This window comes from Artemia sp. Qi Xiang Cuo, chromosome 7, assembly GCF_049724085.1.
Source record: "Artemia sp. Qi Xiang Cuo chromosome 7, ASM4972408v1, whole genome shotgun sequence".
Classification (NCBI taxonomy): domain Eukaryota; kingdom Metazoa; phylum Arthropoda; class Branchiopoda; order Anostraca; family Artemiidae; genus Artemia; species Artemia sp. Qi Xiang Cuo.
This window is the reverse complement of record NC_142800.1, coordinates 70,079,362-70,095,451: the sequence shown is the minus strand read 5'-3', so window position 1 is coordinate 70,095,451 and position 16,090 is coordinate 70,079,362. Positions and strand designations below refer to the sequence as shown.

The window sequence follows — 16,090 nt, the reverse complement described above, 5'->3', positions numbered from 1 at the left end:
ATAAAAAACTGCTGGCTAACATTTAAATTACACGATTGATGCACAACCCCCCTAAAATTACTACCCCCCATTGAGATGTCCGGCCACATATGATCATTATTTCTTACTGTCCCCCTCCCCCCTCTTTTCCCTTTATTCTCCGTCTCCACCTCTGCCCCCTCTGCCGTACCAACCCCACCTATTTTTTGATTTTTTAAATCTCGACGCGCCTAAGCAGACCGCACCCTAGGATAATGGGTATTTCTCAACCGGGAAATAGCACCATTAGCCGTGCCAATCAGTTTAGTCAGTGCCTTGACCATATACTCGTCCTCATCCAATGTTTCTACTATTTCTAACAACCGCCTGGTGTTAGAATTGTCACTTTGCGCGTGGGTTTTGGACACTGCAATAGCCTGATGTTCTTTGACTCGGTTTGGATATTGGGGGTCGTTCACCTCCACCAGCTTAGCTTCACAGTCTAAAGAGATTTTGTCGCACTGGAGAAGGGTGTTTTGAAAATTTTTCAATCGTAGAATAGCCCTATCCCCTGAAGCCGTTTCCACTGTCTGGTAGCCGTGGCGGCTACAATGCCTCATATGATTTTGCAGCTTTAATTCAGTCCAAAATCTAGAGAGGCATGTGGAACAGTAGAAACGGGCACTCTATTGCTTACCCTCCCTCAGACCTCTATGAATCTCATTGAAAGAGCTAAAATGTTTATGTATTTTCTGTTCACTAGATAGTACTCAAAGAAATACACCCCAGATTTTAATAAACCCAACTGAGGGGCCCCGGCTGGGAACTATACCCTTTTTCTCTATCGGATAATTTCTATCTTCAAATTCTGCTTAATACTGAACCAGAGAAACACCAATATTTAAGTGAGTATTAGCCCTTTCCAAAATGTCTATGGATCGTAGCGTTACTGGGTATTTCCCTTCTAAACAAGAAAAATCTATAATGGAGAAATCGGACCCTTCCTTCCCATGCATAGCCCAAATGTTTAAATTCGTCTTGGTAGCGTCCCGAGCTAGAGGCTCGAATGCTGATATGAGAAAAGCACATCTGAAACACTTTTGATCTGTTTCAAAACAAATCCGCTGGACACCTTTACAACCCTCTAGATCTGGATTATATTTTTAAACTGTACCCGTGCCCCAATGCCCCCCTCTTAAAATAAAATCTTTCTTAAATTTACAAATATTTACGCTTAAATTTTCAGCGAAAAGAACTAGAGATCCGCTACCAATTTCATTATAGTTCTCAAGATGTGTTATAATTTGATCGACCCAATCTATGAAAGCACCCTCAAAATTTTCCAAATTCGAATAAACCAAACGCATCTCGGAATGTACATAATGATAATAAACTTCGCTTTTCCCCTCATTCAAATAAAAACCCTTTAAAACAATAGAAACCTTAATTGATTCCCTCCCCCATAATTGAATTGGATTCTCCAGAAGTGCACGAATTTTATCTACATATGCATGCACAATTTCTATAGGGTCAAAAACAAATTTTCCCCCCCATTAGTGAATTAAAGTGGTCCCCAAACGTTGCAGTGAAAACAACTATATTATTTAAAATTCTGTTGGTTAATCGAAAATCGGGGAGAGTTGTACCCCCCTCCCCGGCGTGTATATTACCCCCTCCCCCAAGTTGTTCAACAATATCTGAGGAATGTTCCACTTCAGTTGTTCGAAGTGGAGTCTTTAGGGTATCGGAGGTTGGAGGAGGAGGGTTACCTGTTAAGTCCCGTGGAAAATCGTCTAAAATTTGCAAGGTATTCTGGCTCAAGTCCCCCAGCTCAACTGCGATACGATCTACATTAAAAAGAAAATCATTAATAAACTTATCAATATTAAAGGGTACTTCAATGCTATCATCCCATGTTGAATTGTTGGGGACTCCACATGTGCCTCCTCTCCTTCTCCAACTGACGAGCAGGGGGGAGATGGTGAGTATGGGACCAGGACAACCTACAAATGAAAAAATAGCTTATTTCCAAAGTGTTCAAATCATCCCTACAGTTTTTAAAATTTGGATTATTATTTAAAGTCAGCGCTTAGTAGTAGTAGCAGTATGCACATAGTAGCATTTGGTTAATTCACTGTTCCCCCCACAACTATCAATATTCTGAAAGCAGTCAATTTCCAACTTAATATGAGATATTTACAATCTAAAACATCGCTTTTACATGGAAGGCTGTAATTTGATTTTGTGAAAAAAATAGCTTATTTTCAGTGTTCAAATCAACCATGCTGTTTTTTTTTTTTTTTCGACGGGTTTAGGAGTAACAGCGTATACCTGACCCGTGGCGCATCCCTCAATGCTCCCCGGACACGTGGCGCAACCCAGTGACACTTCCCTGACCCGTGGCGCATCCCCTGGTGCGTCCCAAACCTTGCCCCCACAGCTCGTCTCGGACCCAACGGCGCATTCCGGGCTCCGCGGCTCCCGGCCATTCACAAAATACCCCAAAAAAGTTGAAATATTTCTAATTCCATACAGGTTCGGTAAACACATGAGTTTAATTATGGAGGTTAGATGAACGAGTTTGAACTCCAAAATGTTGAGAATCGTTAAGTCGCTTTCCCCCACACACTTCTTAGGCATTATATCGCTATGTTTTGACATATAGCTCCCCGCGCGAGATTATAAATAATTTTGGCATCTTCTTTCCCCATGTTTTGTTTTACACTAGCGGTTTTAGTCAATCAAGGTTTCAATGGCCTTTGCGTAATTCTGTGATTTCTGAAATAGCGGAGAACAAATTGTCTGTAAAATTAATATTTAAAGACATTGTAGTTATATATTCTATGTAGTATCGAAACATGGCACGATATAAATATTCAGTGTAAATTAGAACGACAATATGTGACAGATGGGATAATCTCCCTCAAAATTAGGTGAAAAAGAGCAGTCGGTGTTTCAAAGGTACCTAAAAATATATGTGATATTCAATTGTGAAAAATAGGGGATTTTGAGTTTCAAAGGCGGTGATTATTAATAGAAATTACCCATGAAAAATATTCGCTTATGAGATAGCGGCGAAGAAATAGGGGGAATGCATAGAAAATAGCAAAGATTAGAAAAGAGTGGTTTCTGTGCAAAAAAAATTACATTTAGAGATCTCCGAGGGAGGGGGGAGCAGAGACAACAATGGGTGGGGGGTGAGGGGTTAATATCCCGCTGAGATAAGTTTATATTGGGAATTGAAAAAGAAAAAACATTGGAAGAAATAGATTGGTAGAAAAAAATGCTTACTTTTGCATACTCCGTCTGGGCTTGGGCACCCGAAGGACCAGGTACCGTGTGTTGGAGGGCGGGCGGGGTGGCAGCGCTATGTTCTTACGTGGCTGGGCCGGCTATTTCATGATCTTGCTTAGCTTCGGCATTGTAGTTATCTGCCCACTCTCTCTTTGACTTTCTGCCAGGCTGCATTGGTGCTGGCACTGATGGGGCTGCTTCACCTTCCCTGGCATTCTTTGAAGGAGGGGGCAAGTATTCTTCACACTTGGCCTTAAAAAGAAGAGAAAAATTAGTATCAAAATAATTTGCCCCTTTTTTTTACAGAAAGAAAGTTAGTACCCTCATCCATATAATTTTTTCTAGAAAAGCATTTATCACTAAGAAAGCACCCCTACACCAAAAGCACAGCAATAGGTAAAATGTGAAAGAAATGCTGCTATTTTTACCCTGCCGAGAAATTGTTTTAATTATTTCCCGTCTATAGTTCTGTAAAATAGAAAAAAAATTGTTATCCTAGTAGCTTCTAAGCATAAATTACAATCTTAGATGTAAATGTACACATATTAAAGCTATCTTTTTTTCTTAAAAACCCTCGTTCCTCTTACTACCCTAAAGCGAAGAAACAGGTTTGTTTTTATTTTGAAATGATGGCGATATAATTGAGGCATGGCCCCCTCCCCCTTTCACCAATGTCTTCGAGATAATGTTAGACCTTAATTTGAAAATAAAGTGATTTTACCGGTTCTCCAAATAGAGATTGTATATGCCGGTGCTTAATAAATTGCAATTGTCTGCATGAAACCGTTTTAATTTGACAGGAGAAAAACACCCCATTTTGATCTGAGAAACCTTTTACAGGAAGTGCTTTAAAAAGGGTGACAGCTAATTTTAGGCCTCGCATTAGAGTCTTGTGTCAAAACAGAGCGGCATTTTCATTAAAAATTGACAGAAGTCAGTGATCGCTTTAGCTGGAAATATAGAAGGAAGGAATTTAACGAAATGGTATATTTTTTTTTGCGAGAATTTGATTTTAAAACAATGGTGGGGGGGGGATTTAGCTGGAAATATAGAAGGAAGGAATTTATCGAAATGGTATTTCTTTTCGCGAGAATTTTATTGTAAAACAATGGTTTGGGGGGGGGGGTTGGGGGTAAAGGAATATATTTACGTTTTAGTTGAATATACTGGAGGATGTCCAAGGAAAATAATTTTATTTGAAAATGTACTAAAACGGAACTTACATGGTAAATTGTAGTTGCCAAGGCTTCTAATTCATCAATATTATCCATTGTAGTTGTTTACACTGTGTCAAAATACTTTTTGATAATTGAATCACATTGCATGTCCGTTATATATGAAATCTCAAGGGCGAATTGTTATGTAACGGGGAAAACCATATGTAACAAGCCCTCTGATTGGTTGAGAAGGAGGATGTAACCGACTCGCTGATTGGCTGAGAAGGAAACACGTGATCTAACTGTTTCCGGGAAACTCATAACATTTGGCGAAAGCAACAACAACAAATACTATTTCTGGATCATAACATTCACGATCGATTACGCAATTAAGTTCTCGGAAATTCACTTCCCCCTCGAGTCCTAGATCAATAACATTGTTCCCGTTAGAATTCAATGCGCATGTGCAACCTTCCTTCCGGAGTTATTACACATAGAAACATCAAATAAATTGACCTTGGAAAAAGAGGTCATTGACCCCATTAACCACGTGTTCTCCCTAGGGACTCTATGCCCATATATGGAGCCCTGTCAGTATTCTATGCCCATATAAGGAGCCCTGTCACGATCAATAGGGGCCATTCTACTAATAGTTACCATTCCTGATTCAGTGTCAGATGGCAACATATTTTTTTTTCACTAGACAGTTTTTTGAAAACATGTTTTTCCACCTTTGAATACTATGGGCTGTGGTTCACTCTTTACTAGGTTGCAGCTGCCGCTGCAACCATGAATTCAAATATATAAGTTTCATAAAGTTTAGTCTTACCCATCAAAAGTTAGGTGCCTGGGAAAATTTGCCTGATTTTCAGAAAAAGGAGGAAACACCCCCTAAAATTTATAGAAACTTAATGAAAATCACACCATCAGATATAGCGTATCAGAGAACCCAACTACAGAGGTTTCAAGCTCCTATCTACAAAAATGTGGAATTTTTGTATTTTTTGCCAAAAGAATGATCATGGATGCGTGTTTATTTGTTTTTTTTTCCCCAGGGGTGATCGTATCAACTAAGTGGCCCTAGAATATCACAGAAGGGCTCATTCGAACGGAAATTAAAAGTTATATGGCCCGTTTTAAGTAACCAAAAAAAGGAGGGAAACTAGGCCCCCTCTCACGCTCATTTTTTCCCTAAGTCACCTGATCATGTTGAGATAGCCATTTTGTTCAGCATGGTCGAAAATATAGTAACTATGTCTTTGAGGATGACTTAATCCCCCACAATCCCCGGGGTAAGGGCTGCAAGTTCAGAACTTTGCCCAATGTTTACAAATAGCATTGGTTATTGGGAAGTATACAGACGTTTTCAGGAGGGATTTTTTTCTGGTAGTGGGGGGAGTGGGTCGGGGTTTACGCGGGAGAATCTTTCCATGGAGGAAGTTTTCATGGGGGAAGGAACATTACTATGCAGGGGACGCCGGATTTCCCATAATTTTTTAAAAAGACGATCCGAAATTAAACAAAAAAAACAAGTTTTTCAACATAAAGAAAGGAGCAACATCCAAACTTAAAACGTACAGAAAATATTACGTATATGAGGGGGTTCACCCCCTAGTCAATACCTTTCTCTTTCCGCTAAAGATTTTTTAGTACTTTCATAATAGCTATTAATTCCAATTAACGGTCTTTGTGATTAAGGGGTCATTTTTTAAGAATTCGAACAAAATTCGAACTTTAGCGTAAAGAGCGAGGTATTGACTAGGGGGGGGGGGGGTGAAACCTCTAATATACGCATTAAAAATATATGAATGTAGAAGTTCGTTACGTAATTTAATTCGTAAGTTGCGTATATTTATTACTAATAAAAACGTTCCTACATAAAATTGAACAACTTTCGAGAAAGCAATTAATAGGCAAATTTAGTTTTAATTATTCATGTACGGTGAGCCAAAATCAAAAACTTGATTTTGGCATTATTTATAACAGTTCAGAAATAAATTAAAAAAAAACAAGTTTTTTTAACTGAAAGTAAGGAGTAACATTAAAACTTAAAACGAACAGAAATTATTCCGTATATGAAAGAGGCTGTCCCCTCCTCAATGCTTCGCTCATTACGCTAAAGCCACTTTCGGATAGAAATTACGAACAGAAATTATTCCGTATATGAAAGGGCTGTCCCCTCTTCAATGCTTCGCTCTTTACACTAGACACTTTCTCACAACCCTATTTTTTAAAACAATAAAAAACTTTAGCGCAAAGAGCGATGCTTTGAGGAGGGGACAGCCCCTTTCATATAAGAATAATTTCTGTTCGTTTTAAATTTTAATGTCACTCCTTATTTTCAGTTAAAAAAACTTGTTTTTTTTAATTTTATTGCGTACAGGACGAATACTGGAAACTAGTTTATGGCCACTGATATTAACAATGGCGTCTTTCCCTTCAAAAGATTCAAAAATCAGATGGCGCTTGACAGACAAAAATACAACAAAGCCCTCGTCTTGCTTAAGTCTTAACAAAAAGGGTCTTAGAAATTTACCACTCAATTTTATTCTTTGTTGGATACTACTATATCTTATTTAACTTATCTTGTTTTTTCAATTCTAAATTTTTCCAATTCCAAATAGGAAAGGAAATGACTGTAAGGAACGGTTTACCCGGAATCATGAAAATAGAGCACTTTCTCCTTTCAAAAATCATTTTTGCGGAATGCTCACTTACTCTGAGTGTACAAAGGGTTAGCCAAAGTGATAGTTGCCCCGCAACGAGACACTGAGAGAAGAGAAATACAAGCTTCAACTGAATTTGGAACGCAAAATGCCACACGATCACCATTTGAAAGCCCTTCCATTTGTAGTGAGTTTGACACTTTTTCTATGTTGGAAGCAACCTCTTTGAATGTAAGAGTCTCATTGGTCAAGGGATTCACCTATTAAAAAGTATTCTTAAATTGCATTCTTGGATTAACTGTCTAGGTATAAGTAATGAAAGTTGTTTTCTGACACATAGAAGTTTTTTGGTCAATGACTCTTTAGTCACTAGTATTTGCTGTGGGGTACCTTGTGGCTCACTGACATGTACTGTGGTATCGCGTACTATCCACTTACAAGATTGTGTTTTTGCGCACTTGAATTACTGGAGAATAGAAGAATAGTAAAAGTTAGAGAAATTTAGGCTATTAATATTATAATATATCCACCGAAAGTAATACAAAATTATTCATATTTCTAGTATTTTGACAATACCATTGGTGACAATAATATCGGTGATAGGGAATGATTTTAAAAACGATTTTATCCAACGAGAGCAATTGTTAGCCCAAGAACTTAATGGAGTTACGCACTATATAAAATTGTAAATGTATTGCGAAGGTAATAACAAAATATTGTATCATGTGAAAACAATTTGAAATCATGCACACTTCTACTGCTTTAATAATATTACACTATCAATTGTTGGGATTATTATCAAACGGCACTATCCGGCACAACCTTATCAAACGGCACAACCTACATCTATAAACTACATCTAAATACCCGGAAAGAAGGGCAATTTGCTCATACACTACGATTAAATACCTTGGTCCATATTATTAAGGACGAAAAACAAAAAAGACATATCATTTCCTCAGAAAGAAAATCTCTCGAAAATTTTTTGTTTGAAAACATGTCCACTGTTGATTTTTCTCAAGTTGTTAGATTAGAAAGGAATTTGTTTTGCCATGATTTTCGCTCGTCAAAGGAACGCCTTTATACAAAATTGGAAAAGTTGAGAGAGGAATCGTCGATGAGAAACCGTATTTATTCTCCAAGATTCACTCCTGGACCCGCTGTTGTTAACCTCTCTTCTAGAACATTTGAAACCCAGGAAATCGAAACACTGGAAAAAGGTCCAAAATTCTCTTTTCTACCGAAACAAGTTCCCGTGGCAGACATAGTTTCCTCTTTAGAGTCCGCTTTGCATAAATACAACCCATCTGTTTCTAACCCTGATGAAGTTGGGTCTTGTCTCATAAATACCCTTTATAATAGCCAAAAAAAGGCTAAGTCTCCTACCACTTTCACACAAAAAAAATATACACGACATAAAAATATTATCTAACCTACTGTATTCACAAAATTCCTACATTACTAATTCAGCAGATTTAGTTAAAAAACTTAATAACACAAGTATTTCAGAAAACACAATAGTTTTGATATTGTTTCCATGTACACGAATATAGATGTGGCTACTTCTGAGCAATTATTAAAAAACAAAATAGAAGAAAATTGTCACTTAATCGAAGACTCAGCGACAGGGATTGATTGTGAAGTTTTATTTAATCTTGTTGAAATTTGTAATAAGTTTTCAATGTATTTTCAGTTTCGTGATTCTTTTTATCAACAAATAAATGGGTTACCAATTGGAGCAGCTTTATCCGGCCTACTGGCAAATATTTATGTCGAGAACCTTGAAAATTGGGCATTAAATTCTTATTTTTTAAAACATATCTATTAGGGTCGTTACATGGATGACGTAATTTCACTTTGGAATTATGAGGAAATTGAACTTCGGGGTTTCCTAGATCATTTTAATACTTATGATAGAAATTTGCAGTTTACTCTAGAAATCGAAATTGAAAATAAACTAACATTTTTAGATGTGTTAATTATCCGTAATACTAATAATTTGGATTTTACTATCTATAGAAAACCAACACAAAACAATAGGTATGTTCATTTTAATTCAAATCACCCCTCCCCCCCCCAGTTAAAAGAGCAGTTGTGACTTCTCTTATTGACCGTGCCCTGAACATTTGCTCCGATTCATACATAAAAGCAGAAATAAATTTTATCAGAGATATTCTTTTTGGCAACGGATACCCCGTTCCTTTTGTCAATAATACGATTAACCGTAGACTAAAAAGACATTTTCGTAAAATCAACGATATTTCACAATTTGAGGCTCCGGAAAACCGCTCTAATATAATCTATCTTCCGTACATCCCAAGAATAACAACAAAAATAGAAAATATTTGAACAAAAAAATAATCTGTATTTAGTTTTCACTAATAATTTTTAAATAAATTTTTTTTTATAAACTCCAGTAAAGATAAAACCCCAACTAATCGCCAAAGAGGGGTTTATCGAATAACATGCGCTTGTGGCAATTACTATATTGATAGAATTCATCAGAATCTGGAAAGGCGGATACATCAGCATAAAGAAAATATAGAAAAAGCGTTGGGTGCTAATAGTTCTAATAACTCCTTTGATTTTACTTTAGCAACCTATACATTTGATAATCATAGTGACAAAATACTATTTGAAAAATCTTCTCTCATTAGCAGTGATTTGGGGATAAAACAGGTAGTTCGGGAATCTATCGAAATTAGGCTAAAAAAAAATAAAAATATTTCCTTAAATAGGGACTTAGGAGAGTATTCAGTGAATTCTTTATACTCAAATCTAATTAAAAATGATCTAACAAAATATTTCATTAATCCGAAATTTTGCAGTTAATAATATTATTTTATTTCGTTTGAATGAATTCATCCTCTCTCATCATTTTATTTATCAGTCCTGGTTGATCTTCGTTGAAGTAAGGATGCTGTGGCTGTTTTAAAAGTTTTTAAGAGCATTTTTAGTTTTAAACTTTGTATTTTAATGTAAGTTTTTAAATATATATATATATATATATATATATATATATATATATATATATATATATATATATATATATATATATATATATATATATATATATATATATATATATATATATATATATATATATATAATTTTTCTTTAATGTTGTGCTGAAGACGGCCCTTGGACATAGGGCCGAAATATTCACCGATTTAAATTGCACTGTCTTGGAAAAAATTTCCCTATTGTTTTTAAGTTGTGTTTGTTTGGAATGAGAGTGAGGTTGGTACTACAGGAGATAAGCAAATTGGAGGTGGCTGTGGAAGTGGAATTCTTCTTGGAGATTGGAGACCTTTTAATCTGGTAGTAAGACACTAAGTTGAACAAGGATATCCAGAGGGTAATGTAAGAGTGATATCTCTCCTCTTCAACGGAGGTGATAACATGGATTCAAAAAGCTGGAGGCCTATCTCAGTTTCAAATGGTGATTACGGAATAACGTTTTAACTCTTAACTTAGGGAATGAAAAAAGTTGTACACAAATACCTAGGAGGATAAGAGTTTAGATGTAGCCGAAGAAAGGCTGCCCAGCACATAATAAGCGTCTTGCATGACTCGTTGATGCGTAGAGATAAGGATCTAATATTTAATAAGGTGTTTTTATAATTACTTTTTTATAGTGTATGGATTGCGTCAAGGCATATGATTCAGTTATAGGAGTGATATTGTGGATTCTAATGAAAAAGACCTTTGGCTTTGAGAGCAATTTGTGAAATGGTAGTAAATTATATATATATATATATATATATATATATATATATATATATATATATATATATATATATATATATATATATATATATATATATATATATATATATATATATATATATATATATATATATATATATATATATATATATATATATATATATATATATATATATATATATATATATATATATATATATATATATATATATATATATATATATATATATATATATATATATATATATATATATATATATATATATATATATATATATATATATATATATATATATATATATAAATGGTTACCTAAGTGGAAAAAAAGGTTTGAAAAGGTAGTGTGGCAAGGTGACCTTAGCGACCTGGATTTATTGGAACACCAAATCGACCCCTATTCAATTATGTGGAACGTTGAACCTAGGGTATATCTGTACCTCTGATTATTTTCCTAAGACTATGGGCCTTGCAGATGATGGATCATTTCTACCTGGGAGTATGTCTGACCTTTCGGAAGTTGTCAGAGGCTTCAAATTATACAAGAAGATCTTCACCTTAATGCCAATATAGGTGTTTCATTGGTACAGCCTTTCAGATGACAACTTCACAGCCCAAAAACTGGAATAGTATCACCCGTCAATAGTAAACACCCGGTATCATAATAAAAAACCTACGTCTTCAGGGGTAATAAAACAGGGATTGACACTTATCAAATCAGCAGACAAAGGACAAGCTTCGAGGAGATATCAAGTCTTGTCTTGGAAAAGGTATCTTGTCTTGAAAAGGCCGAAAGTTTTCGATAATTTGAAAAGGAAAAAACAGTAACTAATAAAATGGTTCTAGGCATTTACACTCCCACCGGGAAAATGTACCTGAAAGATCCCCCCCCCCCGCGGGGAAAATTAGGCTTTCCAAATTTGAGAATTTTATTTGAGTTTTTCTTTTTCTTAATTTCCGTAGGGGGAAAGAATTTTGACACTTATGTATTATGCGCCACTCACTCAGGTTTACGCTGTGAAAAACTAGAGAACAAACCCGTTTCTTCGTTAGTTTCTTTCAGCTTAGCATGAGACAAGACAAAGACAAGTGACAGATTATATGAGAAATGTATAATTTGGGGGTACTTGTGTAGAATCTGGGTACACGCGAAAGAAAGAGCGCATCGAAATCTCAAAGCCGCTATTGATAAACAGGTTTCCACTGCATAGTGAGATATTGTTCACTCCGTTTCAAAGATTTAAACTTCAGTTTTTGTGGGTTTAGGGGGACTAAAAGGTAGCTATTAGCTATGTGAGGTTAGATTTGGTTACGTATTGCTACTTTTCAATTAGCTGGTACCCACGCGATAATGCGAAGACCAGATAAAAACCTGTTTGTCTGCAATGATAAGTGATTGAATGAACATGGATGTTAAAATTACAATTTGGGATTTGCCAAAGACAGAAAAAGAGAGTTGGTTCTGCCAAAGACAGAACCCACGACATTACAGAGCTCTGGGCGCATAATTCTAAATTGTAAATCTTATAATTTTGTTCATAAAACATTATATTTGTATCCTATTTTGTTTTATTTTAGTACCCCTGTTTTAGTACCGGGTATCTGTCTCGCGTGTTGCAGACTAACAGGTTTTTATCCTATCTGATCTTCGTATTATTGCGTGGGTACCAACTAATTGAAAAGTACCAACGTATTTAATATATACTATGCTTTACCCCCCCCCCTTTAATGTGCAAATATATAGCCCAAATTTGTTTATGAACTAATCTATTTTCATCCTATTTTGTTTTATTTCATTAGCATTAACAAAAATTCCCTTCTCGCGTGTGCACTCAGATTCAACACAAGTACCATTTGGGCTATATATTGGCACATAAGGGGGCGGGGGGGTAAAGTGTTTGGACAGTTTGAGATCAGAAAACAATTTTTATTTCATAATATGCAGAATAATTGTACCTAACACATTTTCCATGTAGATCCACTATACTTTACCCCCTCCTTTGAGGCGGCGGTGTGGATGAGGAAGGGCAGTCCTCATCCTATACGGAATAAGTTATGCTTATTTTGGGGTTTAATGTTACTCTTTACATTCATAATAAAAGCATAGACCAGAAACATTCCCAGAAATCATAAAGGAGTATATATAAATTTCACATTTTTTAAAGTTCCTTTTGTACCCCCTCTCCCTAAAAAATACGCCCTCCCCCCAAAACGAATCTTGGTAATGGCCTTGGGGATTATACATCAATTTCTACCTCCACCTTCTCCTCATCTTCCCGTCAGAACTAATTCTGTATTTATCTGATGGCTCAATGAGAGCTGGGATTTTTTGGCATCAAAGCGCACTCTTTGAGGTATCTCTCTCCCTCCCTAACTACAAAAAAGCATAGAGCCCCATTATAGAAGTTCAAGTGCCTTTTTAAGTTTTGTAATTTGTCCATTGCTCACAGATAGTATTTGTTATTGGGACACATGCAAACATTATTCGCGGGGGAATTCTCTGCCGGGGGGGGGGGGATTTTTCGGGAATAATTTTTTTTCAGCGGGAATATATTTTCCCTGGGGGTCATGGGTTATGTTTTGGAGGGTAAACGTCTAGAACCATCTTTGCCATGGAGCAGCGATACATTTTCAATGAATAGTAAACATCAAAGCTGTGAGAGATCTGATATTTCTATCAAAAATCTATCGATAACGGTTCTATCCTAAGACCGAGGATTTGAATGAAGGAATTTGGGTACTCGCTTGATCAGGGCCAACATTGCGTATCAGAAATTGAATCTATTACAAGAGAATAATACTAGTAGTAATAATTATGTTTTTAATCCAACAAAAAGCCGATAGGCTCAAAGATAGAGTACACTAAAAAAAGACATAAAACTTCTTCAAAATGAATTCTATTGTTTAAAAATAAGGACATCTTTTGCAACCAGTGAACTTGGAAGTATACAATTAGCATCCACGGTGCTTTTGTTAGGTGATGAACTGCTCTGAGACAAAAGATATTCGTATAGTTTCACTCAGCCGAGGGTTTGTTTCCATACTTTTTTGTTGTACGCTGACTGTTCAAACAGCTTGTTCCTCTAAGCTATTTTTTGCCATGAAAGGAGATTTCACAAGGCCGTGGAGGTATTTAGTATAGTTTTTTGCACCATTATTCGCACATTCTTCTTTTTCAATAAGCGGGACGTTTAGCCATACGGGACGTTTTGCTTAAGTCTATAAAAAACACTAGAATCTCCGTCACCAGTTCACCGAAGATATCGTAACCCGTGCATCTCTTCACTAATGCGAAAACCTTCAACAAGAATGTCTGTCTCCATACTATTAGATGGACCCTTATAATTTATGAAGCATACATGACTGACGGGATTTTTGCCCTTTTTCACAGCTCTGAAGCAAACAATATTTATTTTTTATCCCCACATATAATAGTTTTTGGTGAAAGCGTCAATAATGACCCCTACACATCCTTTGACTGTGTAGTCATGGCCCTTGCTGCGTTTGTTCCCCCCCCCCTCCGTCACACACAACTATAGTCCAATAGGAAATCCATTAGATTTCCGTCAACGTTTCCATCCATACGGTGCCAATTGCTGATTCAGTTTTCATGAAAATCTCTTTTGACATAGGGCAGATGCCTAAGACGCCCAGTATTTCAGGTAGCGTGGCGTAGCCTCCAGCTGTCCCCATAACACCTCACACAGCCTTAAAGTTCATATCTCCTCGTAAATTGGTATAGCGCTCTGCTGTTCCTTTAGGCTTACTGTCTGTAAAGTTTGTCAAATAGTCTTTTACAATTGTTGTGGGAGAATCAGGTTCGTTTTTACTATTTTTTCCCAATTACAGGCCCCAAAAGTCAAAAGCTTTGCCTGGTTTCCACGCGTTTACAGGCTGCGATACAGTATCTTCCTTTTCTGGCATTGGAAAGAAGAAAGCCTTTGATGTCTGGAGTAGTTATACCGATGATACTGACGGCGTCTTGGATTTGTCGTCTGCGTCGACTGCTACGAGACCGCGAACGTAATAGCTACTAGAGAGATTTGTAGTTTTAGGCTATGAGCGGACAACCGAAGTCCAGGGTGTCGACGAAGCGAGAAAAGTGCTTTTGGCCAAGGGACGGCAGATTGACCGCATCCCACCAACATCCGACGCCCTTCTTCAGCACACCAGACGTGCACACTTTCAGGCTGGCCGAATTTGGGGAAGAGAAGCGGACCCCATTCAGACTACTCCTTCCCCCTCTGAATATGGATCGGAGTTGATAAATGATGAGTGGCATCTTGTCTGGACTACACCCAAGGGTTCCAAGGCGTATAATAAACTGGTCAAATGTGGCTGCAAGAAAGCCTGCAAGTCATCATGCAAGAGCATTAAGGTTTGACTACAGTGCACTGATCTGTGTGTCTGTAATGGAGTGTGCTACAGATCTGACGCCAGCAACGAATAGGCTGCTGAACCAGGGCACCAACTGTGTACCACTTTTCTTTTTTTTTTCTTATTTTTACCTCTTTTTATTTCTTCCTTCAGTGATTAAAGTCATATCTTTAGACAAAATTTATAGTAGTGGATTAGACTCTTAAAGGAGGGGGGAGGCAGTCGTTGTTTTGCACGTCACAGCTGTCATCCGCGTTTTTTTTGTCCAGTGTTTGCCACCTACTCCTGGTAGAGTAATCATAACCGCCGCAGCCAAAATTGAAAAGAAACTCATTTTGGAATTTTCCCCTGCCCTCCCCCAGTTTCCCCTACTCAGGATTTAGGAGGTAATACTGTACCCCTCGATCTTGAGAATGCCTCATGAAATGGCGAGAACAAACTTAGAGACAGCAGATCAGAAATTTCCCTTTTTTAGCATTTCCCCCGGGAGAAGTATTTACCCTATGTTCCCCCTCCCAGGACATCCTCTAAATTTTTGCCATGACATTAAATCAGTGACTATATAAGATTGAATAAACAAACTGAATACCAATTTGAAATAGGCAAAAACAAATATTTCCCGTTTCTCCCCTGTTAGGGGATTTTTCAACCCCCCCTCCCCCCACCCCACACCACCCCTCCCTTTGATGGTGGGACACTCCATTATTGGAGTGTCCAAATATTTCCCGTTATACAAAAGCGTAACATAAATTCAAAAACGTAACAAAAATGTAACGTTTTTAGGACCGTAACGTAAAACGTACCAAAAATGGTACGAACATAACCATGGTGACAACCATGCGGACAAATTCCAATTAAAGACAAGTAGTCAATTAAACGCAAGTATGACCCGTCCTAGCCTCGGGTATGTTT

General features: G+C 36.9%; 1 protein-coding gene across 2 annotated transcripts in view; it reads right to left on the bottom strand.

The window, feature by feature from the left end:
- LOC148950645 (uncharacterized) overlaps positions 1–16,090 on the bottom strand; it is a 122,099-nt gene that overhangs the window by 55,980 nt on the left and 50,029 nt on the right. For both annotated transcript variants that reach the window (XM_089091683.1, XM_089091682.1), the window contains one exon: positions 7,128–7,335. In XM_089091683.1, the coding sequence (XP_088947809.1) occupies positions 7,128–7,335 (208 nt within the window). The remainder of the gene's footprint in view (positions 1–7,127; positions 7,336–16,090) is intronic.